This window comes from Nycticebus coucang, chromosome 10 (genome assembly GCF_027406575.1).
Source record: "Nycticebus coucang isolate mNycCou1 chromosome 10, mNycCou1.pri, whole genome shotgun sequence".
Taxonomy (NCBI): Eukaryota; Metazoa; Chordata; class Mammalia; order Primates; family Lorisidae; genus Nycticebus; species Nycticebus coucang.
Window position 1 is genome coordinate 123,096,967 of NC_069789.1, and position 25,889 is coordinate 123,122,855.

Sequence of the window (25,889 nt, forward strand, 5' to 3'; positions counted from 1 at the left end):
CACTAGCTGCCTTCTCCTGGGTTCCTGCGCGCGCGCGCGCGCGCGCGCGCGTGTGTGTGTGTGTGTGTGTGTGTGTGTAGGGAGGTGGAGTGGGAGGCGGGGTTGAACCTTCAGTCGGAATAAAATCGACCCTCCCCTTTCCCCAGCTCTTTTCTCTGCTAGGGGTTGCGGGGAGGAGGAGCTCCTCAGCGGCCTCCAGGTGCAGATGGCCAGTCCCTCCCCTCCTGTTTGAAAGCCCCAGCCCTGCCTGGACCATCTGTTGCCAGGAACCTCCTTCTCCCCTCCCCGCGTCCCCCTCCCCCGTGCTGACCACCTGCTCGAAAGGCTGTAGCAGCTGAGAAGGCCTCCCCCCCTCCTCCACGCCTCTCGTCCTCCTGGCTTCCCCGTTTCAGTCTCCCTCCCCTCGCTCCCGGCAACCTCGCCTTTACTAATGGGCCCTAATGCCCCTGCCAGCTGCTTTGCCAAAACCACAGGACTGGGGGAAGAGCGGGGGTGCAGAGCGGCCATGACCGCGCCCTGGTCCAAGTCTAGGGCCCCCGCCCCCAAAGCCGAACGGATCCGGCACCAGGATGTCGGGGTCTGTTCATTCCCCCTCCCCTTCCTTGCAAAAAGTGCCTCGTCACCGCTTCTACCCGCCCCCGCCAGGCTGGGAGAACTGTGGGGTTAGCCGGAAGATTTGGGGGTGTGGGGCGGCAAGGCGCCTCCAAAAGCAACTCTTTCGGACGCGGAAATGGAGGGAATTTGAGGTCTGGGGTCACGAAAGGGAAGGGAGACAACATCTGGACAGATCTGCGGGAAGGATTCAGCTAGGAGCCTATACCTGCTCTGCCAGGGACTGGCCAATGGGCGTGGCGGGGCGGTGGCTACACTGGAGAAGGCGGGGTTACATTTGTGTAGGGGCGGGTCTGGAGCCGGCAAGGCACGGGGCCGGGGCGGGGTCTTTTTGCATATACAGCAGGCCGCGGGCCAATGGGCGGGGCTGGGGCGGGGAGCTGAGGCAGAAGGGACGATCCCCCGCCCCCGGAACGGAATCCTCCCGGGAGCCGAGCAGGCTCGCGCGTGCATCCCGCACCATTCCCCGGCTCCGGGCCCGGCCCCGCGTCAGACCGAGCTGCCGCCGCCGCCACAGCAGCAGCAGCACTCGTGGAGCCGGGTCCAGCGGGGGCCGCGGGAGGCGGGGGCGCCCGGGCCCTGGATGTCTCGCAGCGCGGCGGCCAGCGTGAGAAGGGCGGGAGAGGGGGGCTCGGGTCGGGGGCGGCGCCGCTGCTGATGTGGCGGAGGGTGGGAGGTTGTGGCGGCGCCCGGATGGAGAGAGTGCCAAGGCTGAAGAAGATGGTCCTGGGTGGGGGTCCAGGAACAGGCCTCTACCAAGCCAAAGCCCGGGAGACGGGGTCTCGGCTACAGACTTTGAGTCTGTCTCTTGCCAAGGCCCTGGAAATAGGAATTCTAGACATACAGCCCCCCAAAATCAAGGACAGAGCTACAGAGATTCTAGGTACAACTCCCTAGGCAAGGTTTTGGGGATGAGCCTCCCCATATTAAACCAAGGCCTCCAGGAACCAATTCCAGACCAAATCCCTACTTCTCCCTGCCTGAGGGGATCTCTGAGCCCAACACCTCCCTAGGCAAGGTCTTGAGGATGGGGTCCCTAGGTAACTGCTTTCCCACCAAGCCCAAGGTACAATCTGTCCCCAACCCTCAGAAGCATTCTGGGCACAGCATCTCCCCAAACCTTGGGCGGCGTCCCATTTACAGCCCCTTCTCAAAACAAGGTTCTAGAGCATGGGACTCTATCCCACCCCAGCCTGAATGAAATAAGAATTTCAGGCAACCTCCAATCCCCCCCACCTCCGAATTGGTCAAGGGTCCCAGGGCACAGGTCCCCTAGGCCACCCCCTTTGTCCCCAGGGCTGCTCAGCTGTCGAGAGAGAGGCCCCACCCGCAGACAATGCACCACCTCCCCCTCCCGGCGTTGGCCCCCCAAGCTCCAGGATTCAGGCTGGGCTGGGGGCGGCTCCCCAGGGACCGGGTGCAGCCTTGTCTGTCTGCAGCATCCGGGCGGTGCGGGAGGCTTTGTGTGTGGTACCTGGGGGAAGGAGGGAAGTAAGCAATGGGGAGGTGGCTAGGATTGTGACCCTGTGATTGTGTGACTGGCTGTGTTCGTGTGTGCATGGGCTGCAGCTGGTGACTGAGGAATCCTGTGTCATGTGTCTGTGCGTGCTTGTGGTTGTATGTGGTAGTGTCTGTGATTGTGTCTGTGTTTGACCCCAGTATTTGTGTGACTGTGTGTGTATATGACAGCTGCTCACCATGCAGAACCGTGTACTTTGTAGTCTCTGTTTGAGTGTGTGCATCGTTGGGACTACAGGGTTGTGTCTGTGATTGTCTTTTGTGACCTGTGTTTGTGTGGCTTGGTAACTGTAACTGGATATGTGACAGTATGTGTTGAGTCTGGGGTTGGGCATGTGTTTGACTGACAGGATGTGGGTGGAGTTGTGACTGTGTGTGTAAGTGGAATTGTGTCTGTGACTCCACATCTGCATCTGCGTGTGACTCTTCCAATGACTGAGAATGTTGTATCTATAACTTGATTTTATATACATGAGTGACACGCACATATCTGTGCGGCTCTGGGTTTGTGACTGCCAGTGTGTCTGAAGTTATGTTGTGTCCGTGACTAGAGTTGTGTGAAGGTATTGTGTGTGGCGTGGTTGTATATCTATAACCATGTCTTTATGTGTGACTAGGGTTGTGTAAATGACTTTATATCTAGCTGTGTGTATAACACTGAGTGATTTGTTTGATTATAGTCTCGTATATATGATTTGGGTTGTGCATTGGACTTGGTGTCTTAGTCTGGCTATTATAAGGGGCTATTTAATTGTGTGTGACCCAAGCTATGGATGTGTCTGTGTGTGCTGGTGCCAGGTAACTGTGTGTGTTTGTGGGTATGTGTAACTGTGGCTTCTATACTTCCATATTCCTGTATGTGACCTGCCTGTCTATGACCCCAGGTGACTATGTGTGCTTACATCTGTGTCACAGTCTGTGAAAGTGTGGGTGTCTATAGCTGTATGGTTGTTTTTGTTTGGATGTATATATGTGTGCATATGTGCTGGATGACCTGGGTTTGAATTTGTGTGATTTGGTGATGAGGTGACTGGACACTGGCTGTGCACATGGCTTTGTCAGGGACCAGGTCTTCTGTATAAACGCAGCTCTAAATGCCACGTCTGCGTTACAGCATTCCTGTGCATACTCTCTACTGTGTACTTGTGATGTGGGGAATTAAAACTGTGCTTATGTCTCGGTGTATGAGATATGTGTGTAGGTGAGGCTGTGACTTTGCACACCTGTCCAAACAAGGCTGCGATGTGTGGCCACATACCTATCTATGTGACTTTTGTGTCCACATGAAAAAAGATCATATGTTTCTCTTTGATGGTGTAGCATGGTATGGCTGTGCATCAGACACTTGATAGTGATATTATGACCATGATAGGTAGCTGGGTAATGTGGACACTGGTGATGTGTGCATGCAGGACCACTTCTGGAATGTGTCTGACTGTGTCTGAGGGTAGCATCCTGAGGGATAGTGGTTTCTGAGTGCTGGCCATCAGTAGTTTAATGAACAACTATAGACTATCCATATAGATGTGACTGTCACTGAAGACTGATACTGTGACCAAACATGAGTACATATGACTGGGTATGTGTGATAGCATATGATCCCATAAAAGCTGTGTTAGGGCCAAGTGCAGTGGCTCATGCCTGTAACCCTGACACTCTGAGAGGCCAAAACATAAGGATTGCTTGAGCTCAGGAGTTTGAGACCAGCCTGGGCAAGAGTGAAATCCCATCTACTAAAAATAGAAAAACTAACTGGGTGTTGTGCTAGGCACCTATAGTCCTAGCTCCTCTGAGGCAGAAAGATCGCTTGAGCCCCAGAACTTGAGGTTGCTGTGAGCTAGGACAGTACAGCACTTGAGCCTGCTCTACCCTGGGGCAACAGTGTGAGACTCTTATCTCAAAAAAAAAAAAAGAAAAGCTCTGTTGGCGTGACTGAGACCAAACATGTCAGTCTGCCTGTGTCATTCAGTACCAGATATTAGTGTGTAACAGTGGAGATATGTGTGACAAGTAGGTGTAGCTATGAGTATGTCATTATATGACTGGGTGCAATTCTGTCTGGGTGGGTTTGTGACTGAGGAAACGTAATTGTCATGGGGTGTGGTCATACATGTGTTGTTCTAGTGTGTGTGCCTGGGTCCACTTCTTTGTATGTGGCTAAGAAAAGGGAAGTGACCAAATATTTGTAGCTGGTGTGACCAGGTGTCTGTGGTGAGGCCTTCGCAGGCTGGGACGCTCTTACAAGTATGTAGAGAAATGTCTGTAGTGGAGAGTATGTGTCTGTGACCATGAACATGTGGCTAGATGTTTATAGTGGTAGCTTTCTGTGGCTGTGACTGTTTGTGATCTGTGTGATCTGAGGTGTAGCTGTGATTGTGTCTGTGTATAACCAAGTGTGCAGAGCTGTGACCAGGTTCTAGGGACAAGTGCAAACCAGGTTCTCTGTAGACATGAGCTGGCTGCATCCAGGTGACGGTATATTTGGGTACAGTCCTGGACATGTGTCTACAGGGCAAGGCCACTCTCCTCACACCATCCCCCTTGAAAGATTGAGAGTCTCTTAAGTTTAGCACATCCCAAACAAATTTGCTCCCAAACATACCTACTTGTTCCTGGACCCTGGGAACCAGATAGCTGAACTTGCTGGTAACAGTTGCCATGGCAACTAGAGCTTGTGTCAAGGAGCCTGGATGGAGAGGGCCAAGTGAAGTCCAAAGGTGTGTTGAGTTAGGGGACTGAGCCCCACCCCAAACAAACTTCTCAACTTCTCCTCCTTCCCTTGGGCAGGGCGGACCCAGGAGGCCTGAACAACATCTGCCCCCAGCCCCTTGTGGGGCCCCGGGGCCCCTTGAAACCTCCAGGACGGAGCCAGGTTAGTAGTGACCAGCTTGAGACAGGCAGGTGCTGAGTGAGTGGATGGGTGTGCCTAGCATGACCGGAGGAACTGTTCCAATGGTTACTCAAGCTTAATTGTGTCTATGAGTGGATACCCTCAAACATCTTCCCCACACCCTCAGTGACTGTCAGCCCTACTCATTCACGACACTTATACCCCCGACAGCCTCACACTCACAGATGCAGGGTTGCACACACTGTTACACATCTTCAGACACCGTTAGATGATGATCTCTTTCCAATCCACACAGCAACAGATACCCTTGAAGATGTGCTTCAGTGGGTGTCCCTTGCACCTGTTTACAGGGATGTAGCCTCACACACCAATAGAGAGATATGTTCCCAGACCACACCCAGACTCTCAGCCAACCACATGCCAGGTAGACTCTCAGATACACACACTCAGAGATACACTCTTGTACACAGTCTACCAGAGAGCACACACAGACCCACACTTTTGCAGGCAGTAGCTGCACTGCCACAGACAGATACAGCCTCACAGATAGCACCCGTGGACCGACGAATTCACAAAGCTACAGTTTTACAGTCTCACAAAGGACAGTTGGCACTCTCATAGACAACAGTGACCCTCCCAGGTAACACTCACAGACATATACCCAAAGACAACTACCTCATGTTCTTGCACACTCTCACACATGCATCACTGTGCAGAGGCACATGAGCCTTGCCTTTGACTAGACACAGTTGTCACCGAGCAGCTGTGTCTCAGAGTTCCAGAGCTAAGCCAACATCCCTCACACTCACACCCCCATGCTTGGTGCCTGCACCCTGACCCATGCAGTTGCCAACTCCTGTGTCCTCTGATCACCCTGCTGCTTAACCCTCATACCCTAAGACCCCTGACCTGGTAACCCCCAATCCCTATGCCCTCTAACCCCATGTCCTTCTAAACCTGACTTCCCATCCTTTGGATCCACATGTCTCTTGTCCATCACAATCCCAGCCTCCTAAAGCTGTGATCCATAACTTGCCACCACGGACCTCCATGCCCCCTAGCCCTCACCACCCCCCACCCCCGTTTCTGAAACCTCACTGCCCTGCTCTCACACTCCCCTGCCATGCATTGTCTCCTTTCTTAGTGTCCCCTGACTTCAGCTTTTGATCGCATGGTCTCTGACCCAGTGACTCCACTCTCATGTTATCTGGCCTTATGTTTGCTAAGCACGCTTATGTTATGTGACTCTGTGCTCCCTGTTGAGCCCCATATCTTCTTCTGACCCCCACCCTTGACCCATACCCTTGTCCTGCCTCACCAGACGGGGCGGGCACCATGAACAAGTTGCGGCAGAGCCTGCGGAGGAGGAAGCCAGCCTACGTGCCAGAGGCCTCGCGCCCACACCAGTGGCAGGCGGATGAGGACGCTGTGCGCAAGGGCACGTGCAGCTTCCCGGTCAGGGTGAGTGGGCGGGGCGCGCGGCAGTGGGCGGGGCCGCTGTGCTGTGCGCCTGTGCTGGGCAAACTTGCTAAGGGCCCTGCGGTGTTATTAACAAGAGACTTATCTCTCAAAGAACGGTAGAGCCTGCCCAGGCAGGACACCACATCCTCACAGTTAATATTAAAAACTATACCCTCTGGAGGGCGGCACCTGTGGCTCAAAGGAGTCGGGCACCGGCCCCATATGCCACAGGTGGCAGGTTCAAACACAGACCCGGCCAAAAACTGCAAAAAGAAAAAAGAAAAAACACCATCAGTTAAAAGAAAAAAACAAAACTATACCCTCTGGGATGTCATGTCGGGGATCACCCTGTTCTACGGGGGCTAATAATTTCCAGTGGTCTGGGCTTTCTGGTTTAGACAAATACTACCCTTTACAACATAACGCTATGCTTTTGTGAGACAGATAGCAGGATTCAGGCATAGGCAGTGGAGCTCAGCTCTTCTGGCTGGGTGACGGCCGACCATGATCATAGCCCCTCCACCTTATTTTCTCTTCCTCCCTCGGAAGTAGAACCTGAGTGTGAGGGGCTTATTTGGGAGGTGCAGAAAGTGTTAGTGGGAGAAAGGGACCGAAGGCAGCCAACAAAGGGTATGTTATTAAATTGCTGCTGTGCGCTGCTGTGCTCCCTCTGGGGAACTCTGGTGAGAGAGCTGGGGCTGGACCCTCCCTCCTCTCAGGCATTGCAGGACCCTGGCTCACACTCTACCTGCTTTAAGGTGAGCAGAGCAGCATTTCATGGTCTCGGGCCAATCATCAGGCACAGAGATGCAAATACTGGTATTCAGAAGGAGCGCAGTGCGGTGTTGAGACCCAGAGATATAGCCCAACAAAAATTGCTGTTACATCCCATGCTTCGGTTTTCTCATCTGTGTATCTGAACTAGGAATGGGATAGCCACCTCGTAGAGTTGAGGTGCAGAATAAGTAAATACATATCATGTGCTTAGAATACTGTCCGATGCATGGCAAATGCTCGGAAGACACTAGGAATTACTGATTGCCATACTATTTCATGTCCTCCCATCCCCTCACCCAAGTACCTAGGCCATGTGGAGGTGGAGGAGTCCCGAGGGATGCATGTGTGTGAAGATGCTGTGAAGAAGCTGAAGGCGGTGAGTGAGGGGCAGGAGTGAGGGAGGGGCCATGGTCAGACAGGACAAGTCAGCCCTGACCTGACCAGGTCCCTTTGTCCTCCTCCCTCACCCTAGATGGGCCGAAAGTCTGTGAAGTCTGTCCTATGGGTATCAGCTGATGGGCTTCGAGTGGTGGATGATAAGACCAAGGTAGGAGGCTGGTGGGGGTAGGGGTAGATACCAGGGGGCCTCTTTCTTCATCCTGCTCAAATTGGGACCAAGGATGCTTTCCCACCCACTCTGGGATATCCCTCCCTCAAGAACCTTAAAATAGACTATACCATGTGCTCACTTCATAGTCATATTTCAAGACTGAATGCTGTGGTTATTTGTGAGCTGGTACAAGCGTATGGATAGTGGGTGAGGACACAGACTGCAGCAGCTGCCTCAGTTCTGATCCCAGCTTAGGGACCCTGGGCACAAGATTTGGGCCTTGTTATGTCATCTAAAATATCGGGATTAATAATAGACCGTGCCATTAAATGAGAAAGTATATGCAAATTGTTTGAGATGGTGCGTGGGACATTGTAAGCACTCAGATCATAGAAGGTTAGCTGTTACATGTTTATTGTCAGTCTGCACAGCCAGATGAAAGCACCCTGAGGCCAGGAACTAGATTTCTGTTTGCTCACCATTGATTCCTCTGCCTTGAGACTATCCCAGGAGATGCCAGGACATTCTGAGAGCTGGGTTAATGACAGAACAGGATCACCATACTTGCAGGCAGTTCTCTCAAACTGAGATACTGTTCCCTTCCTTTCTGCCTAGTTAATTGCTCCTTCAGGAAGCTCTGCTTGATGGCCCCCAAGTTGGCTTTCTCCATCCTGGCCTTGACCCCTCTGCCTATGTTGCCTCACCCGGCCCTGACTCCTTTATCCATGCCTCCCTCATTACAGCCTGGCCATGACCCTGAGTGGTCTCCATCTCATGATGGGTCTGACGTTCCACTGAACTGGAAGCCCTGTGCAGACAGGGACCATGGCTGTTTCATTGACTCTTGGGTCCCCACCCCATTCAACAGATACTAAGGGAATGCTGAATGAATACTTAAAAGACAGTTCACCCTCCTCTCCTGTCATCCCTGTCCCCTCCTAGGATCTGCTAGTAGACCAGACCATCGAAAAGGTCTCCTTTTGTGCTCCTGACCGCAACCTGGACAAAGCTTTCTCCTACATCTGTCGTGACGGGACCACCCGCCGCTGGATCTGCCACTGTTTCCTGGCGCTCAAGGACTCCGTGAGTATTGCTATGGCTGGCCAGCTCTTCTCTCCCATGTCCTGGCATCCCAGCCCCACTCTGGTAGGCTGTGTGGATTCAGGACAGTCACTCACCTCCTGTCCCCAGCTTCCTCATCTGGAAAAGGGGGTATATTCACAGTTCCTTACTTAGAGGATTATTGTCAGACTTGAGTGGGTTAATACAGGGTGTTTGATGCTTGGTACCCATGAATCACTCAGGAAAATGCTGGTTATCATCACCATCATCATCATCAGTAGTTTTTCATGTGCATACGGTAAAGTGCACAGATTGTCAGGGCACAGCTCCGTGAACTTTTGCTTATGTACAAACCCCACTCAGATCAAGTCATAGAGAATTTGCTGACCCCAGCAGGCTCTTTTTGTCCTTATCAAACAACACCCCACACAGCATCCACTGTTCATTCAGCCTGTGATTCATTTTGCCTTGGTTCTTTTTTTTTTTTTTTGAGACAGAGTCCCACTTTGTTGCCCTAGGTAGAGTGCCTTGGCGTCATAGCTCTCAGCAACCTCTAACTCTTGGGCTCAAGCTATTCTCTTGCCTCAGCCTCCTGAGTAGCTGGGACTACAGGTGCCTGCCACAATGCCTGGCTATTTTTAGAGGCGGTGTCTTGCTCTGGCTCAGGCTGGTCTTGAATCTGTGATCTCTGGCAGTCCACCTGCCTCAGCCTTCCAGAGTGCTAGGATTACAGGTGCCTTGGTTCTTAATAATTTAGGGCAGTTAAGGTCTCATCCAAGAATCTGATGAAAGTGACATATGGACCATCTTGTGAGAAGCATTCACACAGTTAAGGTACTGAGGCTTGTGTTAGAAAACTCCTAGATACCAGTAGTTTCAGTGAAAAAGAAATTTGTTATTGTTTCACATCAAGGAAACCTAAAGGCAGACAGCATGGCATTGGTGGCACCTTTGTGTTCATCAGGAGCTATGGTTCCTTTCATCTTGTTCCTTCTTTCTTTTTTTTTTTGTAGAGACAGAGTCTCACTTTATTGCCCTCGGTAGAGTGCCGTGGCCTCACACAGCTCACAGCAACCTCCAACTCCTGGGCTTAAGTGATTCTCTTGCCTCAGCCTCCCAAGTAGCTGGGACTACAGGCGCTTACCACAACACCCGGCTATGTTTTGGTTGCAGTTTGGCCAGGGCCGGGTTTGAACCCACCACCCTTAGGTATATGGGGCTGGTGCCTTACCGACTGAGCCACAGGCGCTGCCCATCTTGTTCCTTCTTTCAAGGGGCTTCCACCCCATGATTCAAGGATAGATGCATATGCTCCAGCCTTCACATCTCCATTCCAGCCAGCACAAGGAAGGGAGGCATGAAGAGGGGTATACCCTCTCCTCTTTGGGAGGCATATAGCCTTTTACTTACATCCCACTGGGATGTCCACTAGTCACATGGTGGAAAAAGATGGTGGAAAATAGAGGCTTTATTCTGCCCTGTTCTGTAGTCCCTGACCTCAAACTCTACAAAACTCTGATAGGAAGTCACACTCTCTGTTCCCAACATTAGCCTCATACTCCTAAGACTGTGTTTGGTTGCTAGAGTAAAAATTAATCTGGCTAATTTAAACCTAAAATGAGATTACTGGAAGGATATGAGGAATCTCACAAAATTGGAGAACAGTTGGAGGACAGTCTCAGAAAGGGCAGAAAGCAGATCAGCCTTGCAAACTGCACCACTAGGCAGCTTTTTTAGGGCAACACTGCAGAAGAAATTCTACAACATTCTGAGTTCAAATTCCAGTAGGAGGGTATGGGATTGCTCTCTAGCTTTGGTCACTATCTTCCCATTGGCCAACGAGAGTGAGCACCTTCCATTTTTTATTTATTTATTTATTCTTTTTGAGACAGAGTCTCAAGCTGTCACCCTGAATAGAGTGCTGTGGCATCACAGCTCACAGCAACCTCAAACTCTTGGGTTCAAGCAATCCTCTTGCCTCAGTTTTTTGTATTTTTAGTAGAGACAGGGTCTCGCTTTTTGCTTAGTCTGGTTTTGAACTCATCAGCTCAATCAATCCACCTGCCTCAGCCTCCGAGAATGCTAGCATTACAGGCATGAGCCACCGTGCCCAGCCTGTCCCAGCATTTCTTTCCCATTGAATGGTCTTGGCACTCTTGTTGAAAATCACTTGACCATACATGTGTGGGTTTATTTCTAAGCTCTCAGTTCTATTTCATTGATCTGTGTATTTTATTTTTATGCCAGTACCACACTGGTTTGATTAATGTAGCTTTGTAGTAAGTTTTGAAATTGGGAAGAGTGAATGATCTACTTTGTTCTTTTTCAAAATTGTATTAGCTATTCTGGATCCTTTGCAATTTCACATTTACTTTAGGATCAGCTTTTTCATTTATAAAGAAGAGTCAGGGGATTTTGATAGGGATTGCATTAAATCTGTAGATCGCTTTGGTGAACATTGCCATTTTAGCAATATTAAGTATTTCTAATTCATGAACATAGGGTGTCTTTCTGTTTATTTAGGTAGTTTTTCATTTATTTCAGCAATTTTTAGTAGTTTTCATTGTACAATCTTACACCTTTGTGTCTATATTTATTCCTAACCATTTCATCCCTTTAAATAATATTGCCGGGCACAGTAGCTCATGCCTGTAATCCCATCACTATGGGAGGCTGAGGAGGGAGAATTGCTTGAGCTCAGGAGTTCGAGACTTGCCTGAGTGAGAGGGAGACTCCGACTCCTAAAAAAATGGAAAAACCCAGCTGGGCACCACGGTGAGCGCCTGTAATCCCAGCAGCTTCTGGAGGCTGAGGCAGCAGGATGCCCACAGCCCAAGTCTGAGGTTGCAGTGAGCTATGACATCATTGTACTCTGCTCAGGGCATAGGGTGGGACTCTGTCTCAACCAAAATAAAAAAAGCAAAGATATAAAAATAAAAAATAAGCAAGGAAATAAAAAAAACAATATTATAAATGGAATTCATGTCTTAATTTTATTTTTGGCTTGTTCATTGCTAATTGATAGCAGAACAACTGACTTTTGAATGTTGATCTTAGATCTTGTAACTTTGCTGAATTTGTTTATATTTTCCTGTAATATCATGTAATATCATGTCATCTTCAAATAGAGATAACTTTACATATCTATTCCCAATTTGGATGCCTTTTATATCTTTTTTCTTGTCTAATTACTCTGGCTAGAATTTCTAGTACAGTGTTAAGTAGAAGGAAAACAAGTTTCCTTGTCCTGTTTCTGATCTTGGGGAAAAGTTTTCATTTTTTTCCCCATTGATTATAATGTTAGTCACAGGGTTTTAATAAAAGTCACTTATCAGGTTGAGGAAGTTCTCTTCTATTCCTACTTTGTTGAGTATTTTGATTATAAAAAAGTATAGGATTTGTTAAGTACTTTTTCTGCACCAGTTGAGATGGTTATGTGTTGTTTTTTTTTTAATTTTTTTTTATTGTTAAATCATAGCTGTGTACATTAGTGCAATCAAGGGGTACGATGTGCTGGTTTCATATGGTTATGTGGTTTTTTAACCTTCATGTGTTTTTCTTTCCTATTAATGTTTTTTCCCTATTACATTGATTGATTTGCATATGTTGAACTGACTTTGCATTCCTGGGATAAATCCCACTTGGTTGTGGTGTATAATCTTTTTAATATGCTGCTGGGTTTGGTTTGCCAATATTTTGTGGAGGATTTTTGTCCTCCAATTTAACTTTTTTTTTTGTAGAGACAGCGTCTCACTTTACCGCCTTCAGTAGAGTGCCACGATGTCACAGCTCACAGCAACCTCCAGCTCTTGGGCTTCAGCTATTCTCCTGCCTCAGTCTCCCGAGCAGCTGGGACTACAGGCGCCCGCCACAACAATTTAACTTTTAAGACGTGACTGTTAGCCGGGTGTTGTGGCAGGCACCTGTAGTCCCATCTACTTGGAAGGCTGAGACAAGAGAATCACTTGAGCCCCAGAGTTTGAGGTTGCTGTAAGCTATGATGCCATAGCACTCTACCAAGGGTGACAGAGTGAGACTCTGTCTCAAAAAAAAAAAGGTGACTGAGCATCTTGGTTAGGAAACAGAAGTCAGATACATCTCTGAATCCTAGCCTTCACTTATAATAATGGGAATGTTGATGTGCCACCTGAATTTTGGCTTATTCATCTGTAAAATGGGTTCACAAGAGTGTCCATCTCTTGACATCATTATGAGGATTCTGTGAGAAGATACAACTCAGGGCTTAGCATAGGGCTGGACAGATTTCCCCTGACACATAGGTAGTGATTCCTGTGCCTGACTCTATACTGTATTTCTCACTTATCTTAGTTTACGTGATTATTGCTATACTGTGAAGTATGTACTCTTAGGACCCTCATTTTACATGTGAGAAAACTCAAGTACTAACAGAGACTTTCTTTTTTTATTTAATAAAAAAAAATTGTATTTACTTAGAAGCATTCAGAATGTCAACAAAACATCTGCAACTTATTTTTTGCAATTACAGAGTGGTATTCAGTTAACAGAACAACAATTATTTCGTATAAGCTGCATCAGAGACAACTGAAGATGAAAAAACCACCATCCCCGTATATAACTAATTTGTGCTGTGCACCAACAAGAACCTGCTTTAAATTTCCATGCCAATTTACAACCCCCAGACTGTACCAGGCAAGGTTAGTGGCTATTGAAAATACCACCAGGACAGGGCTATCTAAAGACACATTCGGTAATGTGTTAACTATACCAAAAAAGACACTGTACAGTTTAAAAACAAATCTTACACAGCCTTACATTTCAATTTTTTTCTTGAAAAGGAGTGAGTTGTGTACAGGGGGATTAAATACTTATAGACAAGAAAAAAAACTGTGCTAGAACCAACTTATCATCATCATCTTCTTCATCATCATCTTCATCTTCCTCCTCTTCTTTTTCTTGCTTTTTTCAGCTTTGACGACTCCCTTTTTCGCTGCATCAGGCTTTCCTTTAGCTCGGTCTGCAGCAATATCCTTTTCGTATTTTTCCTTCAGCTTTGCAGCCTTCTTTTCATCAGGCTGCTTGTCATCCGCAGCAGTGTTACTCCACATCTCCCCCAGCTTCTTTGCAACATCACCAATGGATAGGCCAGGATGTTCTCCTTTGATTTTTGGGCGATACTCAGGACAGGACAAGAAAAAGGCCCAAGGAGGCCTCTTGGGTGCATCGGGATCCTTGAACTTCTTCTTTGTTTCCCCTTTAGGAGGGATCTCGGTTTTCATTTCTCTTTCATAACGGGCTTTGTCCGCCTCTGCCGTATCTTCAAACCTTCCTTTCTCTTTTGCAGACATGCTCTTCCCCCTCTCTAGCACTTCTTAGAAAACTCTGAGAAGCTGACTGAAGCATCTGGGCGCTTCTTCTTACGCTCCTCCCGACAAGTTTGCACAAACAATGCATATGACGACATTTTGCCTCTCGGCTTCTTAGGATCTCCTTTGCCCATGTTTAGTTATTTTTCCTCAGTGAGGCACAGAGTTGCCCAGTGCCCGTCCGGCTCTCACTTGCCCTGGTGCTGTGTCTATGGAGCTCAATGTACTGCAGTGGCTCTCACAGGGACTTTCTTAAGAACATACAGCTAGAAAATGGGAAGCCAGCCGCAATTCCAAGCTGACTGACCTTGGAGCCTCCCAGGGAGGCACTCAAGAAACCCCTCCAACATTATTATACAGCTTTTTCAATTGCAAAGTTGAAAGACTTGTACAGTCACCAGTTACCTGTACACCCATCACCCACATCCCACAATTAACATTTGCCTGTGCTTACTTAATCACATATCTCTATCCATCTTATTTTGGGAGGGGATGCATTTCAAATTTGCAGACATCAGACTTCTTCAGCATGCATACCATTAAGTAGAGTTCATATTTGTTTCCAGATTTTTTTTTTTTTTTTTGAGACAGAGTCTCAAGCTGTGGCCCTGGGTAGAGTGCTGTGGCATCACAGCTCACAGCAACCTCAAACTCTTGGGCTTAAGCAATTCTCTTGCCTCAGCCTCCCAAGCAGCTGCGACTACAGGCGCCCACCACAATGCCCGGCTATTTTTGTTGCTGTTGTTGTTGCAGTTGTCATTGTTGCTCTGGCTGGCCCCGGCTGGTTTGAACCCGCCAGCCTCTGTGCATGTGACCAGTGCCCTACCCACTGAGCTTCAGGCGCCATCCAGATCTTTTTCTTTTAAAGGGAAATACATATTTGTCTTAGTTCAGGCTGCTGTAACAATACCACAGACTAGTTAGCGTAAGTGGTGGTCATTTCTTTCTCACAATTCCAGAAGGTGAGAACCTGAGATCAAGATGCCAGCATGGTCCGGTCCTTGGTGAGGGTTCTGTCCTCCTGCTTCGGACAGGTGCCTTCTTGCCGTGTCCTCATGTGAGGGGAAAGGGACATGCCTCATGTCTTTCTCCTTTTATATGGGCATTAATCCCACCATGAGGACCCCCACCTCATGACGTAGCGTAAGGCCCCCCTCCAAATCCCATCGTGTTGTGGATTAGGGCTCCAACATGGGAATGGGAGGGAGACCATCAGTCCACAGTGATGCCGTGCACTGCCTTCTGTGTAAATTCAGTAAACTTTGACAATACCTATGTAACCAAACCCTTGTCAGCCACACATGTCCCTTTATTTCCCTTTATGCTGTGCTGCACCCCCCATCAACGCCCAGAAGCAACCACTGTTCTTTTTTTTACCATAGATTATTTTGCCTCTTCTAGAATTTCAGGTAAGTGAGCTGCACAGCGGGAACTCATTGGCTTCTAGCTTCTTTTTTTTTTTTTTTTTGCAGTTTTGTCCAGGGCCGGGTTTGAACCCGCCACCCTTGGTATATGGGGCCAGAGCCCTACTCCTTGAGCCACAGGCACCTCCCAGCTTCTAGTTTCTTTGACTCGGGGCTGTGGCTGTCATTCGTAGACCTTCCTTGGGCACTGAAGCCCAAAGAGAAGTGAAGGGACTCCTCTGGGGTCACCCAGCACATCCCATCAGCATAGTGTCTCTGAAACCCCCCTCCCCAACCTTTCCCCACAGGGTGAGAGGCTGAGCCATGCTGTGGGCTGTGCTTTTGCTGCCTGCCTAGAGCGAAAACAGCGTCGGGAGAAGGAATGTGGGGTCACGGCTGCCTTCGATGCCAGCCGTACCAGCTTCGCCCGGGAAGGCTCTTTCCGCCTGTCCGGAGGTGGGCGGCCCTCTGAGCGAGAGGCCTCAGACAAGAAGAAAGGTGGGTGCTGCCCAGGGGACTGGCTGGGTGTGGAATGGGTAATGGTGGGGTCAAGGGACTCAGTTTAGGGGGAGATCTGCAGTGGTCCAGGGACTCTATGTTTTACAAAGCAGGGCAATAACCACAAAGTTTGGTTGCAGGTTACAGAGCACCCATCAATTTAAGTTCTTTGGGCAGTATCCTATAGGCCATGAGGCCAAGTTCACCAAGTAGTTTACTATCTGCCAAATTGGGCTTTTTAAGACCTATGAAGTCAGTTTGCTAGATTATGACTGGTATTTTTAAAAATGAAATAGAGGAGTCAGGCTGGTGGCTGGTGCCTATAAACCCAACTACTCAGGAAGCTGAGAAACAGGAGCATCACTTGAGGCCAGGAGTTGGAGATCAGCCTGGGCAACAGAGGGAGACTCCCTCTCTACAAAATCATTAAAAATTGCCAAGCATAGGCCAGGCACCCTGGTTCATGCCTGTAATCCTAAAACTCTGGGAGGCCAAGGCAGTTGGATCCCTTGAGCTCAGGAGTTCAAGACCAGCCTGAGCAAGAGCAAGCCCCCATCTCTGGGTGTTGTGGCAGGAGCCTGTAGTCCTGGCTACTTGGGAGGCTGAAGCAAGAAAATCATTTAAGCCCAAGAGTTTGAGGTTGCTGTGAGCTGTGACACCATGGCACTCTACCAAGGGCAATAAAATGAGACTCTGTCTTTAAAAAAATAAAATTTTTTTTGTCAAGAGTTTTAGGGTGGCACCTGTGGCTCAGTGGGTAGGGCGCCAGCCCCATATACCGAGGGTGGCGGGTTCAAACCCAGCCCCGGCCACACTGCAACAAAAAAATAGCCAGGTGTTGTAGCCGGCACCTGTAGTCCCAGCTACTTGGGAGGCTGAGACAAGAGAATCGCCTAAGCCCAGAAGTTGGAGGTTGCTGTAAGCTGTGCAAAGCCAGGGCACTCTACCGAGGAGGATAAAGTAAGACTGTCTCTAAAAAAAAAAAAAAAAAAGAGTTTTATCACTGACAGAATCAATTACAAAGTGATGTTGACAAGGGAAATGATAGCATATATGATGTTTTATTGTTTATGAAGAACATACCATGCTTTTGCTGTTTCCCGGGACTATTCTAATTTCTAGGGACTTTGCATTGCAAAAAGCACTTGACCACTGTGCAGCCAAACACAGGTTCGCACAGCAAGGTCTGACGCGCTGAGCATGTGCCCGTGCTTCATAGTCTAGGGCACTGAGTTTTAACTCCAAGCTCTTTCCAGCATAGGAGTTAGGGAGCAGTGCACTTTCTAAAAGTTGTTTACCATCCATTTGTTGGATTCCAAACCATTTAACTTCACTATCTAAACTGACCCTCTCCTAGGCCATTGGGAGGTAGCATAGGGATGGCTTTGTTGTTTTTGGTTTTTTTGAGACAGAATGTCACTCTTTCGCCCTAGGTAGAGTCCTGAGTCTGATGGCATCATAGTTCACAGCAACCTCAAACTCTTGAGCTCAAGTGATCCTCTTGTCTCAGCCTCCTGAATATCTGGGACTATAGGTGCCCACTATGACGCCCAGCTAGGTTTTCTATTTTTAGTAGCAATGGGATCTTGCTTTTGCTCAGGGTGGATTTGAACTTCTGAGCAAAGGCAATCCATACACCTCAGCCTCCCAGAGTGCTAGGATTAAAGGCATGAGCCACTGACCCAGCCAACATAGGGATGCTTATTTCAGATTTCTAGCTGAGAAGCTGGAGCCCCGAGAGGGGTAGGGGACTTCCTAAGGTCACATAATGAGATGGGGGCAGAGTTAGTTTCCCTGGTATCTGGTAATCAACTTATCCTGGGTTGTTTTTCCACTGCCCCAGGCCAGACCTGGGTGGGCGCCTCTTGCCTTACCCTGGATGATGGAGAAGAGCAGCATTCAGGCTGAGGCTCCTACAGCTGGGGAGCAGGGGGTATGGATTGGTGGGGGGTCGGGAGGCAGGGTTTTTAAGGACAGAGTCTGAGTGAGGAGGCCAAGTTTCCTCCTAGAGGACAGAGAACACTTCCATTGGGGGTAGCCCAGGCTGAGGGGCTAGAACAATCTGGAAAGCTTCTTAAAGGATGAATCGTGCCAGGCCAGGCCTAGAATGACTGGTAACAACCGGAGGAAGGGAGGAAGTACCTGAGCTGGGAAAAACGATGAGAGGTAGGGAGACGGAAAAGAGAGCAGAGAGCAAAGAAAGCATGATTGGGAGAGATCAGGCCAGAGGGACAGACGGGTCAGGGCAGCGGTCTGGGGCACAGACTCCAGAATCAGCCTGTCACTTGCTAGCCGTGTGACTCGGGCAAATCACTGACCTTTGCTGGGCCTCACTTTCCCCATCTGCAAAACAGATAAGATCAACCTCATGGGTGGTTGTGTGAATTGACACTTGCAAACACCTGGAGCAGGCCTGATCCATTGTTCATGCAGCAAGCATTTGTCACATGATCAGAAAGAGAGAAGTGTCAGAAGGAAGAATGGGAGAGCAGCAGAGCAAGTAAGATCAGGGGCAGAAAGCTAGGGAGACACAGAGGGTCATGTTGGGGGGACAGTTTCCCACGGGCCTCCTGTGGAAGGTGATCTTGGCTTCAGTGGGAGTGAGGGCTCCTTCTGGGCTTTGACCAGCTTGTCAGGAGGGCAGGACATATTGTGTGTGAAAGAAGCCTTGGGAAATGATCAAGAGGCCCTGAGTGCCAAGGTGAGGCAGTCTAACCACCTGTCTCCCCTGTGTCTCCAGCAGAGGCAGCAGCTGCTCCCACTGCAGCTCCAGGCCCTGCCCAACCTGGGCACGTGTCCCCGACACCAGCCACCACATCTCCTGGTGAGAAGGGTGAGGCAGGCACCCCAGTGGCTGCAGGCACTACTGCAGCCGCCATCCCTCGGCGCCATGCCCCCCTGGAACAGCTGGTTCGTCAGGGCTCCTTCCGTGGGTTCCCAGCGCTCAGCCAGAAGAACTCGCCTTTTAAACGGCAGCTGAGCCTCCGGCTGAATGAGCTGCCATCCACACTGCAGCGGCGTACTGACTTCCAGGTGAAAGGCACAGGTGAGCCCTGGGCTCAGCGGAAGAGGGCATCAGATTCAATTAGCACTATCTGATGTGGGTGTGGGATAGCGGAGAGGTGGGACCTACTGTGCTTGATTAGCACTGTCTGCCATGGACAAGGGAGAAGCTGTAGGTCGGGGATGGCAGACTAGCATCACAAGTCATGATCCATTAGCAATGTCTGCTGTGGTTAAGGAAAAGGATGGCACACTCTGTGACTGGTTAGCAAAGTCTGCTATTGGCAAATAAGTCTGGACATGGGAAAGAAGAAAAGCAGCACGGATGGCCTATTTTTGCTCAGGAATAGACCAAAGCACCACAGGTTAATTCTTCCTCCAGGTATTAGGCCAGTAGAGCCCTGAGATCCGGCCAGGTGAAGGACACAGGTATAGAGTATGTTCCTCAGGTTCAGAGGAAAGCATTACGATGGATTAACAGGGTCTACCTAAGGCAGGAATAATCAAGGGATGGCATTCATTATGATCTCCATGTAGTTCTGCCATGAGCAACAAAAGGAGAGAGGTCACACCTCATGATTAATTAGCAAAGTTTTCCATGGGCAAAAGAAAGAGCAGCAGGGGTGTTAATGCTTTTTTTTCCCAAAGGGGAGACTCCCAGAATTTGGTCAGTGGAAACGTGAAGTGATGGGTACAAGTACACAGAGATCCAGGGGTCAGGAAGCAGAGTGGTGGGTCAGTGACTTCGGTTGTGGGCAGAGGAGGGAAGTAGCCCATCATGATGATTGGCAATGTCAGCCATGGGAGATGTTAGGAGAGAGCTGGTATAACTTTCCTGTTCTTTTTGGAGGGAAGAAAGAATTACAAAGACCTGTCCCTTCTAGCATTTGGCCATGAGATCTGGCCAGGTGAAGGGTAAGGTGAGCAAAGAGCTCAGTGAAGGAAGAAGCATCATGTTTGATTTTGATTAAAAATGTCTGCCACAGGCCAGGGAAAGAAGAGGAGTGGTGTAAGTTATAACCTAAAAGTAACAGCTGGATCGGTGCCTCCTAAGTAGCTGGGACTACAGGCGCCTACCACAATGCCCAGCTAATTTTTGTATTTTTGGTAGAGATGGTGGTCTTACTCTTGCTCAGGCTGGTCTCCAACTGCTGAGCTCAAGGGATCCTCCTGCCTTGGCCTCCCAAAGTCCTAGGATTACCTGAGCCACCATGCCTGGTCAAACATAGGTGTTTTATTACAACAATTAATGACGGCTCGGCGCCTGTGGCTCAAGTGACTAAGGAGCCAGCCACATACACCTGAGCTGGCGGGTTCGAATCCAGCCTGAGGCCTGCCAAACAACAAGATGGCTGCAACCAAAAAATAGCCGGGCGTTGTGGCGGGCGCCTATAGTCCCAGCTACTTGGGAGGCAGAGGCAGTAGAATCGCTTGAGCCCAGGAGTTGGAGGTTGCTGTGAGCTGTGATGCCACAGCACTCTACCCAGGGCGACAGCTGGAGGCTCTGTCTCAAAAACAAAAAAAAAAATAGAAGTAACATCTGAGGTAAAAGTTACATCTGAAGCCAGGCACAGTGACTCATGCCTGTAATCCTAGTACTCTTAGGGTGACTCGTGCCTATAATCCTACTACTCTTGAAGGCTGAGTCAGGTGGATTGCCTGAGCTCAGGAGTTTGAGAGCAGCCTGAACAAGAGAGAGACCCCATCTCTACTAAAAATAGAAAAACTAGATGGGCGTTGCGGAAGGCGCCTGTAGTCCCAGCTACTTGGAAGGCTGAGGCAGGAAGATCACTTGAACCCAAAAGTTTGAGGTTGCTGTGAACTATGACACCACAGCACTCTACCCAGGGTGACAGAGTGAGACTCTGTCTAAAAAAAAAGTAACATCTGCTATGGGAAAAGGGAGAAGAGAGAGATGGCACAGTACAAAGTTTTTGCTTGGGGCAGACAGGCAGAAGCGCTGCCTCCTCAGGAGTCAGGGAAGCCATGCGTTCTGGTCTCACAGATTGGTGCGGGAGGGTATTGCTCTGTATCCAGGAGTCTGGGTGGCTCTAAAAGTTGACTGTTGAGCAGATGCCAATGCTTGTTGACAGTGACGTACAATAGCCGCATGCCTGCAGCATCTGTTGGCCCTTCGACACCCTCACATTCACTGTCCTCGTGCAGCCTGACATTAAGCACATACCCGGGACCACTGCAGGCACTCCCTGAGACGTGGTGGGCTCCCCACGCTTTATTTGGCAACTCGTACTCTGGCAGCAGCTGCACACTCGCTTGGATATGATCTGCTATTTACAGAGAAGTTTCACAGACTCACAGATGTCACGCTCTGACGCATGTGTCACACACACTCAGAAGTCACAAACTCAGAGTGATACACACTCAACAGTCATACACCCAGATTTAAACACACTTGCAAACCACACACCCAGATTCACACACAGTTGGAAGCCACGTGTGCAGATTCATGCGTACCTGCAAACACACTTATACGTTACACAGGCAGATTCACTCCCGCTTGGTAATCACACATCAGGATGCCAGACACCTGGATCAGTCACACTGAGATGCCACACACTCAGAAGCCACGTGCTCATTTGGACGAACACAATAGGCACCATAGACACTGACCTAGAAACCGCTTGCCCCCTCCCTGGGCCTCGCACATCACACCTGCTGACTCCTCTAGCCAACTTCTTCTGACGCTCACCGGAGCAGCCTCATGCTCTCTTAGAGACAGCCACTTGCTAAAACATCACAGACATTTGTCACACATCACACATGGCAGTCCTTTATTGTTTATTTGGATGATACCTTTGTTCATCCCACACCCTCACAGGGCCACCATGCCTGCTCACTGCCTCCTGTCTTGCTGGAATAGAGGCTGTCTGCCCTCATGATGTTTGCTGTGTGCCAGCCCAGGACAGGGCCCCACTTCTCTGCCCAAACCAGGACAGGTGATGGCCAGCTAACAAACAGCAGTACAGTCAGTATCCCTTCTGACTAATCCACACTCTTGGCCTACAAAGGGTTGGACATATTTTAAATAAATGTGAATGTATGTCGGTAAACATCTTGTGTGTGGCCACATACAGATCTTAAGGTCGTTGGCTTGGGGTTGTGTCACTGTCAGCCATCAAATGTCACATACCAACTTGGCTGTTGTGCCAGTCAGATGCCACATAAACATAGGTACAGTTATTTTTTTTTTGGCAGTTGTCACTGTTGGTTAGCTGGCCCAGGCTGGGTTTGAACCCGCCAACTTCAGTGTATGTGGCTGGCACCATAACCACTGTGCTACGGGCGCCGAGCCAGGCATGGTTATTTTTGTGGCCATGGCCACTTAGTTACTGTAGGGTGGACCTGCACTATGGGAGGGACAGAATATAGGGCCACCTGAGGGCATAGGGGTAAGGTCCAGGCCTGGGCCTATTTCTAACCTCTGTCTTTCCCTGACTTCCCAGTACCTGAGATGGAGCCTTCTGGTACCAGTGACAGTGATAGCATCAATGCTTTATGTACACAGATCAGCTCATCTTTTGCGAGTGCTGGATCACCGGCACCAGCTCCACCATCTGCCACAACAGGTGAGAATCTATCCCTTCCAGGGACAGACACACCCTGCAGTGCCCCTCTTGTGTTCCCCTTCTCCATTCAGGGCTAATCGTGGGTTTCACAGGCTTAGAATCATGGCATCACCTTAGAACCATAGATCATTTTAGAGCCACGAGATTATCTTAAAACCATGGATTATCTTACAACCATTGGGTCATCTTAGAACCATGAGGTCATATCATAGGCATGGGGTTATTGTAGAATCACAGGATCACCTCAGAGGCAAGATATATATATAGATAGATAGATAGATAGATATTTTTTTTTTTGAGACAGTCTCACTATGTCGCCCTTAGTAGAGTGCTGCAGCATCACAGCTCACAGCAACCTCAAACTCTTGGGCTTAAGCGGTTCTCTTGTTTCAGCCTCCCAAGTAGTTGGGACTACAGGCACCCACCACAATGCCCGGCTATTTTTTGATTATAGTTGGCCCGGGCTGGATTCGTAGCCCCAGTGTATGTGGCTGGCGCCCTAGCTGCTGAGCTACAGGCACCGAGCCGAGCCAAGAGATCATTTTAGAACCATTTAATCACTTTAGAATCATGGATCTTCTTAGAGCCATGGGCTTATCCTAGAACCACAGGGGTACCTCAGAGTGTCAAACAGTATAACTGTAGTACTCTAGAATCTTAGAAAACACAAATAGGACTGATGATTTTCTCATTGTTTTAGAATAGTGCACTCTGAGAAAGATCCATGCAATCTTAGAATCTGGCTTCCTAAAACAGTATATTCTGTAAGTATTAAGAATTAAGGGTGATATTCTAAATATTTAATTCTAGGCTTGGCACTGACCAGTCAGAAGAACGGTGGGACTGGGCAGATGTCGGTCCTACTTAGCCTTTTCCATCATAGAACCTTAGAGTCTCAGAATTGCATGTTCTTAGCACTAAAGAGCCATATGTGGTCCAGAATTGTTAAATCACTTGCCCAAAGTCAATACAGCTAGTGATGAGCAGAGCTGGGATTCAGAGGGAGGCAGTCTGGCCTCCATTTCTGTGCTCTGAGCCCCACATCATCCTGATTCCCAACCTGGGCTGCTTCCATGGAAGCCCTTGCCGCTCACCTACCCCTCTCTTCTCTCCAGGGACTTCTGCTTGGGGTGAGCCCTCTGTGCCCCCTGCAACTGCCTTCCAGCCTGGACACAAGCGGACACCTTCAGAGGCTGAGCGGTGGCTGGAAGAGGTGTCCCAGGTGGCCAAGGCCCAGCAGCAGCAACAGCAGCAGCAGCAGGCAGCCTCGGTGCCTGCGGTACCCACCATGCCTCCTACCCTGCAGCCTTTCCCCGCCCCTGTGGGGCCCTTTGACACAGCACCTGCCCAGGTGGCCATGTTCCTGCCTCCCCCACACATGCAGCCCCCTTTTGTGCCCGCCTACCCGGGCTTGGGCTACCCGCCCATGCCCCAGGTGCCTGTAGTGGGCATCACACCCTCACAGATGGTGGCCAATGCCTTCTGCTCAGCCGCCCAGCTCCAGCCCCAGCCCGCCACCCTGCTTGGGAAAGCTGGGGCCTTCCCACCCACTGCTGCACCCAGTGCCCCTGGGGGCCAGGCCCGCCCACGCCCCAACGGGGCCCCCTGGCCTCCAGAGCCAGCGCCTGCCCCAGCTGAGTTGGACCCCTTTGAGGCCCAGTGGGCAGCGTTAGAAGGCAAACCTGCCGTAGAGAAGCCTTCCAACCCCTTTTCTGGAGACCTGCAAAAGACCTTTGAGATTGAACTGTAGCCTGAGCTGCCCTGCCCACCCTATCATCTCCAGGTGCCCCCTGCCTGGGAGTAGAGGCACAGGCCTCCCCTCGCCCTGCTCCCTGGGGCTGTGCCTCTCCCCACCTCAACACCCCTTCTCTCAGCTACCCCCAAGACTACAGAACCAACATTGTGACACCCTGGTTGTGACAGGATGGAATTCCAGGACTGACCCAGCCTGGCTAAGGGAGCCATTTTGCTGCCAGACGTAGGCTGGCAACAGCCCCTTCCCCACCCCAGACACAGGGAAGGGCCACAGTCCCACTGAATGCCCTCGGTTCGTGCCACATCCCCCAGTTTCAGTTCTTGACCTCCCAACTTCCAGTGTTGGGCAGAATGGAGGAGGGATGGCTGGGGGCTCTACAGGGCCCCATACAAGTGCCCACCCCAAGTCTGATCGTCTCCTTCCCCCATACACAGCACAAGCTGTGGGCTACACTGCCCACCCGCTGTGTTCACTGCCATTGCCTCCCCCACTCTGGGACCCAGGTCTCATTGGGGCAGGGGCCGAGTTGGGGGCCTGGGAGGCAGGGGAGGGGAAGAAGATGCTCAGTTACCTCATGTCGGTGCCCTCTGGGGAGGGGTCTGGGAAGAAGGGGAAGGGGTGCCTGGTGGGTACTTTTCTATCTTTTATTTCCAGATTTTTTTTGTATCTAAACTTGCAGATTTGTATTATACAAGGACAGCCAATAAAGGAAGAATATAACGGTGCCCCATGGGAGCAGAGGGTGTGTGTAGGGATGGTTTGTGACCACAGAGCTTTTTCTCCTGAGTCATTTACTAAAACCAGAGGGAGTACAGGGTTTCCCTGAGTCATAACGGGCACAGGTACCGCTGACTCCGCACCTGCCAGTTGGGCATTAAAAGGAGCCAAAAATCAATCACCCCATTTCCGTTCCTGACAAATTTTGAACCAAGGAATTAAAAAAAATTATAAACTAATGCTCACTACTTCAATATTAATACTTCAAGTTATCAGGTTGGTAATAGTACATCTTTAACCATGCTGACAAATTCTTGTTTTGTCAGTTGCATTTTCCATAACTCAGGCTAAAGTGTCACTTGACAGGCAGCATGTTGTTTAGCAGTCTATTTTTTTTTAAACAGAGTCTCACTATGTCGCCCTCGGTAGAGTGCTGTGATGTCACAGGTCACAGCAACCTCAAACTCTTGGGCTTAAGCGATTCTCTTGCTTTAGCCTCCGAAGTAACTGGGACTACAAGCACCTGCCACAATGCCCGGCTATTTTTTTGTTGCAGTCGTTTAGCTGGCCTGAGCCGGGTTCAAACCCTCCACCCTTGGTGTATGTGGCTGGCGCTTAACCACTGTGCTATGGGTGCCCAGCCGGTTAGCAGTCTATTTGCTCCCTGGATCATATAAATTTTATAGTTCTTTATAGCACTTTAAGATAAGGCAATTGGTTTTGCACAGCCCAATCCCCATTGGATAGAT

At 49.6% G+C, this 25,889-nt stretch overlaps 1 protein-coding gene across 5 annotated transcripts; it reads left to right on the forward strand.

The window, feature by feature from the left end:
* Nucleotides 1-474: 474 nt before the first annotated feature.
* Nucleotides 475-25,143, forward strand: NUMBL (NUMB like endocytic adaptor protein). Of its 5 annotated transcripts, none has more exons than XM_053607397.1 (10): nucleotides 475-746; nucleotides 4,918-5,002; nucleotides 6,303-6,442; nucleotides 7,521-7,595; nucleotides 7,692-7,766; nucleotides 8,712-8,852; nucleotides 15,888-16,077; nucleotides 18,821-19,123; nucleotides 22,545-22,667; nucleotides 23,783-25,143. In XM_053607397.1, exons 1-10 carry the CDS (start codon nucleotides 570-572, stop codon nucleotides 24,415-24,417), a joined length of 1,944 nt encoding a protein of 647 aa, XP_053463372.1. In that variant the 5' UTR covers nucleotides 475-569; the 3' UTR covers nucleotides 24,418-25,143. The 5 variants fall into 5 exon arrangements, with proteins under 5 accessions (XP_053463372.1, XP_053463371.1, XP_053463373.1 ...); XM_053607396.1 differs by having other exon boundaries at nucleotides 482-746; nucleotides 18,818-19,123; XM_053607398.1 differs by lacking the exon at nucleotides 475-746 and adding an exon at nucleotides 999-1,219 and having other exon boundaries at nucleotides 18,818-19,123.
* The last annotated feature ends 746 nt before the right edge of the window (nucleotides 25,144-25,889 follow it).